Source organism: Limulus polyphemus, unplaced genomic scaffold (genome assembly GCF_000517525.1).
Source record: "Limulus polyphemus unplaced genomic scaffold, Limulus_polyphemus-2.1.2 Scaffold10970, whole genome shotgun sequence".
Taxonomy (NCBI): Eukaryota; Metazoa; Arthropoda; class Merostomata; order Xiphosura; family Limulidae; genus Limulus; species Limulus polyphemus.
In genome coordinates this window covers 4269-15082 of record NW_013676580.1, presented here as the reverse complement: position 1 = coordinate 15082, position 10814 = coordinate 4269, and the positions used below count along the sequence as shown (strand labels likewise).

General features: G+C 34.0%; 1 protein-coding gene across 1 annotated transcript in view; it reads left to right on the top strand.

The window, feature by feature from the left end:
- Window positions 1-1624: 1624 nt before the first annotated feature.
- The window catches only part of LOC111083742, an 11702-nt gene continuing 2512 nt past the window's right edge, over window positions 1625-10814 (top strand). Inside the window, exons 1-2 of the mRNA XM_022380407.1 lie at window positions 1625-1770; window positions 5576-5738. Of these exons, the coding sequence (XP_022236115.1) occupies window positions 1652-1770; window positions 5576-5738 (282 nt within the window). The 5' untranslated portion in view covers window positions 1625-1651. The remainder of the gene's footprint in view (window positions 1771-5575; window positions 5739-10814) is intronic.

The following is a 10814-nucleotide window of genomic DNA, read 5'->3' as shown; positions in this document are numbered from 1 at the left end:
ATTTAAGAAAAGACTTGTGTCGCTAAAGTTTCATCGGAAAGAATTTTTACGGAAAATTAACTAACGAACGGAGGCGTTACGGTACTTTTATTTGTTCTTGTTACAAACAATACTATTTTAGTATAACTGTTTTCTTTCTTTGATGGTATCTTCGTAATTAACCATTATCTAATGCTGATATGCGCTTTTTCCTTAGGTTCATACCTCGTATTGCTCGAAACATCTATATTCATTTCACATAGCTGAATATTCAACCCATCTGGATGATAAACAACATTATCTTATCTACTTGTGGCTGCTCCACCCAGAAGATTAGCTATCAACGCTCGTCATGCCCGTCTGTCCTGTGCCTTCCACGCACAATCACCGTAGCTAGTCTGCAATCACTCCGTGACATCTGTGACCCATTTTTCCGCGGTCGACCTCTCTTTCTACAGCCTTCTACCTTACTTACGCTAAAATTTGACGCCACTTGCATTTAAAAATAGAAGCGAGTAGGAATAATAGCTGTAAACTTAGCAAAATTACACAAGTTGGTAACTGATCACATATTTCGGACTTTTATTGTTTACAAGCTGAGGTACCAGTCCTTTGTCCGGGTTATGAAATATGTGTGGATGGATGCTATGATAAGTAACACAAAAATTCTACATTTCATACAATTTATTTATAACATAACATATTACTATATTATTCATTATTACCTCACCAAATGTTTTCTACAAGCTTTAAGAATTCACTATGTATATATTTAAAACGTGGTATACATTGTGCGATGGTCAGGGTGACTTTGTAGGAAGAGATAACGGTCAAAGAAATGGCCAGCTCTTGATGTCCTTCTAAAGTGTTTCACGTGATTAATTAATAGACTGTTATTGGCCGCAGAAGTGATTTACGGGCCGAAGTTAAAAGGTCACGGGTCAAAGTAGAAAGTTGGTATAATTCAAACTGCTCTTCATATCATTCTTATGGCGGCTAAAAGTCGGTTATGTATGGAAATAACTGAGTAAGATTATTCTGTGTAAACATTGAAAATTAACATACAGTATAAAATCAAGAACTTTGTATAAATGCTATAAATGTCGCAGTTCAACGTATTATCTGAAGTGTGCATCAGTTAAACAAGTAAGTTAAGAACCATGCCAATGTGCAATAGGCTACACAGAAAATAATGATCGTCCAACTTTGGGAAAATGTTATTCTATTATAAAAATATTTTGTGAGCCGGATGTACAAAAAGGTGTTTCCTATAGAAGGTAGTGGATCATTCACATGTAGATTCGGCATGGTCTGAATGTGGTAGTAATATCCGGTTTCGGAATTTTATAATACTTTTTCATTTAACTTGTGTCAGCTTCCTTGTTATAATAAATGTGATTGGAGTGTAATGTTGAAGAGAACTGTTCTCGGACTGGTTGAACGTAGATCAATATGATACATGTTCTAAAAGCGTATGAATACACCACACGCGGAAAAACAAATACTGCTACTTTCTAGATTCATTATCTATTGTAGAGACACTAAGGTTATATAAATGGTGACAAATTTGATATGTATCTTATTTGGTGATAGCCTATAATTGTTTAAAACTTTTCATATGCACCAGTTTATTTGCTCCACTTTGTTAATAATCGAATAGTGTTTGAAAAAAATGTTTCGGTACATTCGTGCTCTTATAGGCTGGAAAAAGCATCAGGAAGGCGTGGAAGATTTGTTGGACGGAGTAGAAAATACTAGTCACGGGTTCGAAATGGATGAAAAAATTCCACTGTAAGTAGTTGTTTCTCTTCCATCACCCATCTATTAGTTTGTTTTTTAGATTATATTGTTTAAGAATACGTTGTGTAGTGTGTAAGATCATACAGAGGGGTGTTAAAGATCTATGGTAACGATACAAGAATACGTTGTGTAGTGTGTAAGATCATACAGAGGGGTGTTAAAGATCTATGGTAACGATACAAGAATACGTTGTGTAGTGTGTAAGATCATACAGAGGGGTGTTAAAAGATCTATGGTAACGATACATGAATTAGTGACTAGACCTCACATTCCGACAACCGAGGATGTTCTATGTTATAGCCACTACTTTAGACTGTTGCCGTGCATGTTCACTATAGGAAGTTTTTTGCGCAATACATTGGGGTCAGTGTCGTTCATCATTTTACATACTTTCCAACGTCCACCAACCTTGCACGGACGACGACTTCCAGGGACTCATTAGAGCAACTCGGAGACGTGTATTCCCATGGAAAATATCCGCTAATGATTCCCGTTTGTACTTGCATCTTGTGATGCAATTTGTACATGGGCGTATGGCTAGATACTTTGACTTGATGGATCCACAGCCTATTAGCCTCCAGTTCGTATAAAATATGGTATGTCCTAGCGTTATAGTTGTGTCAGTAAATTAGCTCAATAGTATACAGGGATCACTTAAATATAATTGATACTAATTATAATTCAGTTACTCAATCAGGTTCACACCAAAACAATTCTTATTCATGAAGCTGATGTTATGAACAGTGCATTGACGACTAGTACGTCTGTAGGATCTCAACCAACCTGATGAGCTCTGGTATTGAACGAAAGGCCTCGTCGGCATTGGACGTTGAAGATATTACAGACAGATCATCAAGCATTTCCCTTTGCTTTCACTCATATGATAAGCAGGCAAACCATATGTAGTGGTATGATTTTTATTTTGTGATTGTTGATTATTTTGTTTACGCACTTTCATGGTGACAATATGTGGTATCCAGGGTGTCTAATATTATCTTGTTCTAGCCCCTTCAACCCTTTTGTTCTATTCTTAGATGACGTCTTTTGCTCGCAAGAATGTTTTGGTATAATTTTAACCTGCGTTAAAACTACTTAGAACTGGAATATTCTTAGCTGGCCGAAGTATGATCATGCAGGGCCGGATTAAGGGCCTACGAGGCCTGGAGCTGAAGACTTCCAGTGGGCCTACTCACACTAGTTCATAATACAAGCAAGTAAAGTAACCATCAGGCTTTAGAGCTACCAAGCTATCATCAGATTAATATTTTTTCAGAAAATGGCAATAATTATTAACGACAGCTAACCTGATAAGTTTACAGATAACAAATTAGAAATCAATTTCAAGTTTCATCACAGTCGGGCACGGATATAGAATTTTTTAAAGGGCGGGGTTCAGTTTGTAAAATGGCATGCATATAAGAACAATAATATATTTGATTTTAAAATGTATATTTGTGATTTAACAACCTGAAACAGATGCAGGAGTGTTTCAGAGGAAATACGCCGGTTCGATCAATAGTCAACGTTGAAAATACAGGTTTTCTTGATATATTTATATTAAATTTCCGCTTATTATCCTACTAAATACTTTATTTTTTTTAGGATTGTGCTTGGTAATTTTTAGGTATAAGATGATAAATCTTCGAAGTAACAGAATTCTTATGTAATAGGGTAATTTGATGTGTGCATAATGATAATTTCGAAACAATGTTCATTGTATTTTGATATCAAGACACACGGTAATGTGTCGTGCGGCCAAAGCAACGCACTGTGTGTTATTAACAAGAGTGGTAGCTTGGCGATTTTCCACTTTCTGTAGTTCAGACTGTGGTAATCCATGCTATCACATATTTTCAGAAAATGTGATTTACTGTACCCTGACTTCACATACCAAATTTCAAGGCAATCCATTATGAATTACACGAGATATAAAATCTCCAATTCTGATTGAAGTTCTTTCTTTTCTGTATTTTTTCTTCGCACCGAAAGTACAAAAACTTTATTTGGATTTTTTTACAAATTTGGTCTAAATATAATCATTCGGTGGACGGTAACGGTTGTTATTCATTTCTAATTTTTAAGCACGAATTTGATCAATTTTATGAATTTCTCCTAATTAAAGAACGTTTAGCTTCACATGATATTAGCTTAATCAATTAGCTAAAATAATACTGCTTGATACGGCTGTACCGTGTGCATGCTGGTGATGACAAGAAACCGTTAATCTAGATTCCATGGCGTTACTATAAAGAAAGTTATTAACACTGTTTTAGAGAGGAAAACTACAACCATATATTTTAAAGAATCTGGTTGGTTCTGTAAAGTGTAGGTCTGTTCCCAATAACAGGGTTGCTATCCAAAAGCTAATGTTGGTTACTATCGACAGTCACTTTCTAACTCGCTGTGGTTTGTTGGTGTGGTAACAGAAAGTCCTAATATCTAATACAAAACACCATAAGTGTGAATAAAAGGTACGGTCAAAAACGCCTTGACCGTGGGACTTAAAGAAATTAAATCAAATTGGCGGTCATACTGGTAAGCTGCACTTATAGTATTGATGATAATTTTACAGCCAATATTCATTCATTAGTTAGCTAGGCCGCGTATTTAGTTTTTGCCCACCATCATGCCCTAAGTTGAACAAAAAATGCGGCCTGGCTAACTGATGAATGAATATTTGCTGTAAAATTCTTACAAATGTTATAAGTGTAGCTACGAGTTTAGCCACCAATTTTGATTTCACTCTTTCAAGTCCCACACTGGATCCTTTGTGTGTGTGTGTGTGTGTGTGTGTGGATACACCTTTTTTTTCACACGTACGGTGTTTTTGACTAGATTTATCATATATAAATTATACATACACACAAGTACACACAATAACTGTAGGAAATGCGTATTTTTGAAATTAAAATAGTTTGCATAGATATGCCATATTTTGTTTACACTAGTTGTAAAAATCTATTACATGAAAAAGGTTCTAACCCAAAAGTTTGTATATTGTTAAAATAATAAATAACAAACTTTTTATATTTTGAGAGTGTACATAATTAAAACTTTATTACATGGCGAATAATACCCTCAAAAATGCAATCCATAAATTACAAGTTGAACAAGAGTATTGTTTGTTTGAATGGTGTCAAGGTTTCGCCAGGTTAACCTGAGATCAGGTACTGTGTAATATTTAAAATTTCGGAAATAATAAATTTTTACCACTTTCTTCATTGTTATTAGATTTTAAGCCTTTGTTTTATTTTGTAGTATTTTTGTACGTATTTTAAAATTATGATCTTGATGGACTGATAACTCAAATAAATATTCCGAGATTTTTTTTATCTTGATAGTTAAAATACAGTTGTCATAAAGTATTTCTAACGTTTAATGAATTTTGTCATATACTATAACTTTCTTGTTTGTTTGTTTTTTCATAAACTTAAAAAATTGTTAGTAATGCACTCGAATCTAATTGTTTTTATTAATCACTTTTGGGAAGGGGGGAGCGCATTGTGCAATATGCAGTAAGACATCCACTTTAAATAACTTGTCGTAGAGGGATTCGTTGTTTTATAAGTTTCCAACTGAATGGATTTTACTTCTATTTCCTCACTGTTAGATAATGCTATATTATCCAGGCATAGATAGACCTTCATCTGATATCAACCAGGCAGGGTTTTTATGTAACTTGTGGCAAAAACAATTAGGAATAAGCCAAAAATGGTAAAGATATTGACAATAACTTTGTTTAGGAAAGTGTATAGAATGGTTTAAGTTTCCCCAGTGGTTTTCTCCCATATTATAGAACTTGCAGTGACACTGGACGTACTTCATATGAAACAATTACTACAACCGAAAACGCCATAATTTACTGTTGCCATGGGAACCCGCCAGAGAATTGCTGTGACGACAAGATAATGCTATCTAGTTCTGGATTACCTAATGGAAGGGAAAGACGGATTAGTACGGTATGGTTTGAATTATAGCAATGTATTTTAGATAAAGGACAATTAATTACAGAAAAGGGGAAATATAATATGGAATACCTTCAAACAAAAAAATCTTGCTTTAAAAAAAATGCTTTAATAAAACGGCAACTAATGGTGTATACTTAAGATAAATTAAGATAATTTATTTTATACAAATATATTAAGGAATCCTAATTTTTAATTGTAATCATTGTATTCAGTTAAAACAAAAATTCACACACTTTAACATCATGTTTGAACAATTCACTTCTTCGCTTCACAATTTTGTTTACCAGATTTCTAGAGTGAAAAATTGAGACAGTTTTCCCCATACAGAGTGCCATTGCAACATTACACACTTTTTACCATTTGCGAAATAATCCGATATTTATTCTATCGCGTTTTAAAAACCATGGACAAACAATCTGTTAAAACTTATCTAATTTAAATAATAATAATAATGCGCCTAAGGTGTCTTGAATCTACTCAAAAGAAAAATGTTACTTCTTCGCTTTTTTTCTAGCGGCTAGGGAGGTCATCAAATCTCGTTTCTTTCGGCTGTCCAATGATAGGTTAAGAAAAACTTAGCTAAAACGGAGGGGATCACTTTCCTGTGCGTCCTGTCTCAGTCGGGTGGTTCCCCAAATAAAGTTTAAAGAAGTTGTGTATAATGATAGACCATACATATCAAACCAACGTTGAGGAATGAGAACCTGAGGCAGTCTAATATTTTTGTTCCTGATCGGCACGCCCCCCAGTGGCACAGCAGTATGTCTGCGGACAACGCTATAATCCTGGTTTTGATACCCGTGGTGGGCAGAGCACCAGAGCCTGATTGGCACAAAAAAGGCTAACATCTGGGATGATCCTAATTTTACTGGGACATCACACAGAAGTCACGAGAGTTTCTGGAGTATATAGACTTTTAACAAAAGCTCAATGTTTACGGAGTGCATTTTCGAAGCGTGCATCAGCCCCTCTCCTAGTACGACATATTTACGAAATTATCCCTCGTCCAGTTGCTAAATTAATTTTGAATCCACAAAATATCAAATACAGATGTCACACGCGATTTGATATTAACTAAGACAAATAACTTCCCATAAAGGGAATTATTTACTTTTGTAAAATATAATACCTTAACACTCTATTGGGGGGGGGGGGTAATGTATTTTAAGGTTACATACCTCAAACTTTCTCTTTGAGGGATAATACTTAAAGTCTTACTGATTCGATTTTCTTGTGATTTCGCTAGTCAATGTGACAATACTAGTGAAATAACTATTTTTTTTCTGCGTTTGTGAACATATTTGCATGAAATTTGGTGTTTAAAACATCCCAGCTTTGTTGTAGATGGTTTCTTACGTGAAACGTGATTTTATTACTTGTTTACCTCAGCAGTACTACTCTAATCATATGTTAGTAAAACAAAGTTACTTTACTTGTTGAATATGCCATCGTTATTGAAGCTGATTTCTCGTATCAAAAATGGTGTTATTAGTCGAAATTGCACACACTATTCAATATAATGTTTTCCGCTTCCTTATAGAAAATGTAGAATGAGTATGGACGAGAGTAACTATTAATTGAATTAGCAAGCAATGATCTATATATATACAGTTGAAATATTAATAATAGTGCGCCTAAGTTGTCTTGAATCTACTCTAACGGAAAATGTTGCTGTGACGACAGGATAAAGATGGTCTTTATATTTGGAATGATTACCTAATGTGCCATAAACATTTTAGATAGATTTTTTTAGGCTTTTAAAGTGTTTGTAAAAGTAGTTATCCGATATACAATCACTTGAAAATTGGGCATTTGTTCATTGTTTGAGATACTGCATTCGGGCGTTTTTCTCAAAAGCGTACTCTGTACTTTTTATGTGCATATGCTTGGGAGGGAATATACACACACACACACACACACACACACACTGTAATTATGAAATATCTCTGTTTCTACTACAGATGGTTGACTACGTTATATTAAAACTATTTTGAATATGCCAATCAACAAGACACGTTACAACCACAACCCATATAAAGTCGCAGTGAAACGGAATGTATCACAACTACACGTAGACATTACTTAGCATTATCGCTTTGGTAAATAGGATGTAACAGCGTTTTCTTACGCAAAATGTTCATACACTAATATGAGTCGTATCATAACAATGTGTTGTAGATTGGAGATTTAGAATTTCCAACAAGGGTATAACCCTTTTATAGAATGATAATGGAAAACAAAAGAAATAATATGGATCAACTTGGGAAATCAGGACCATTCAGAAACAGATTTGCAACAAGTGATGCCCCAGCAATGTTAAGCAAAGTGCGGCGTCTGGTAGCAGATGAGAATCCAAGAACACAAAGGTCGGTAGCAAAATCTGTCCATATATCCAAGGCACAGCATAATCAATAAGGATTTTCATCTTGAAACGAGGCTAACAGAGTATGGGCTCACCAATAAGAGGCTTCCAGTTATACATCCTCATCAATCGTCGCTTACCTCAAGCAGCTATAGAATGAGACGAGTATTCATTTATTCCATACAAATATATACCAGCAAGTCGCTTATGGATTTCTGTGTGGTTGGACTGTTCAAATGAGCGTTGTGAAATCATCGACCCCGTAGACTAGATAGATTATGGATAGTCTTTCGGGAGAAGTGATGTTCTTCGAACATGACAGTCTTAAGGCGGAGCCTTTGTAATTGAATCTACGCTGTAGGACTATTGTCAACATGCACGCTTGTCAGACAGAGCATGACCAGACGTGGCGACATGGACTTGTAACGACGTGGTGAGGCTCAAAAATCGTTTAATATAAACTCACTCAACCTCTGTTTTTTAAAAACTTTAAATTATATATTCGGTCACTAACATTTGTGGTTGAAATTTTATCTCTTCTTTTTCGAAACTCTATGGGACCGAACATAGAATGTAGTATTTAAAAATACAGCAGATCTGATAATATTGACTTTCAAAAATATATTTTAATATAATAATGCTTCTCTAGCTAAAGGTGTTCACACCATAGAAATTTACTTCTCTTTTACATCTTTTCAAAATGTTCTCGAGTCTACATACACGAGATAAAATAATCGGGATGTTTATAATTATTAAATATATAATGGGTCACATTTGGTAGTCACTATAGTTGTAGGAGAAGTGAGTTATATTCATTTCACGTTCTAAATCGCAGATATTTATTAATAATCAATCACTGTATCTTCCAATACACATCAATATTTTTTTTACCACGGAGTTGTTGATCTTTAATATCATTATTGAATTAAAACGCAGATACAGTAAACATTTACATTACTATAAAATCACTGGAAGAAGAAAAGTTGCTCTTACAACTTGTTAAACAGAAATCTACGTTATTAACTAAGTTGCAATAAACGCGGCAGTTTCGAACTTTATGAAACATTATTTTACTGTGCGCTGTTTTATGCCTGGCACTTGGTATTGGTGAACTCCCTTTATTACAGTCACCTAACGTTTTGGGGTTCTTTGAAAATAACCGATAGAATCATCAAAAAGAACAAGCCCTTTTCAGATCTCAAAGCAACAACAAAAATTGAAGTTTGCTGAATGTGTTTTTTCTTTTACATATTACTAAAAATAATAATGGGATATAATAATGTCATGAGATCTGTTACATTTGAATACTCTAAAAGTTAGCATGAAAAAACGTTATATAGTTAAATATTTTCCACGTGTACTTTTATTTCTGTTTCCTTTAGTTAGCTTGGGAAAAGGAACCTATCAATATTAAAATATTTCCAATCCAGGATTAAACTTTGTAGTGACACAAAATGCTTTGATAGGGTTAATCATTTAGTTTTACCTGCGATTTTTAAAAAAACAAATCCCAGTGATTTGCATCATATGGCAACTAAGTTTGACAATACGTATAGCTGATGAAACTATTGTCCCCTGGTGATTCACATTTTGGTGGTAGAACTTTTGTTTTACAGGAGCGACATGGTAAATTCTTAGCCACACACATAGGCTGGTCTATTTAAAAGAAATTAACAATTTTACTAAAATTCAGTCACATTTGAAATATTTGAAGAAAACAACATATACTATAAATGCCCATTCATGTTGCTGCATGCATATAATATTGTGTTAATTCTATGTAGTGTGTGTTTTCACGATAACGAAACATCTTCTCAATGCTGCTAGTGCAAAACCATTGTTTTATATGCTTGTGGAAACTAAACCATTTATTTGCAATAATATTAAATTATGATTACTAACTTAAGTACTTAAGTCAGTGAAAGCTAACGTTGTAAGTAAAAACTTTGAAAAAAATTGAAACTCACTATAATGATTCTAATTCTTTAGTAGAAATTGTCAACATACATAAAACCTTAAACAGAACAATTTTACCAGCAAAATTATATTGTAATAATGAAAGTAGCGCCGTCCCGGTATAAATAATTCGCTATTGTAAAATATTGGAAATAAACATTTTGAATAATTTATTACTCAATTTTTTTCATAACAATTGTGAAATAACAAAAGAAAAATATACTTATTTTAAAGTTAAAGGAAGGATGTTTAGTGATTCGTATATATTTCATAAAATTGACAGAAAATTTATGCGTCGTAAATATGTATCAAATGATCGAAATTATTTGCCTCTCGCGAACTCGAAACGTGATTATTGTGACTAATAATTTCTTGGGTGCCTCGGTATGTCAATAGTAAGTATATGAGCTTAAAATGCCTAAACCCAGGGTTTGACTCTCTGTGGTCGACAGAGAGCGAATAACCCATTGTTAAGCTTTGTGTTAAAACATCATCATTAATCAGCCGAAATTTATCACTAGTTTTACATATATGAAAAATTTAGATTGTAATTTATTGATTTTATGTGCACTCTACAAATGTTTGCTCTGTGGCTTGTAGGCAGGCATACTAAATGTATTCTTCCTCCTTGTTTAACATAAACATTTTGAAAACTTTCATATTTGCAGGTATATGTAATTTAGCATAGTATCTCGGTCATGAAAGTCACCAAGTTCATTTCCCGGCGGCCCAGCATGGCCAGGTGGTTA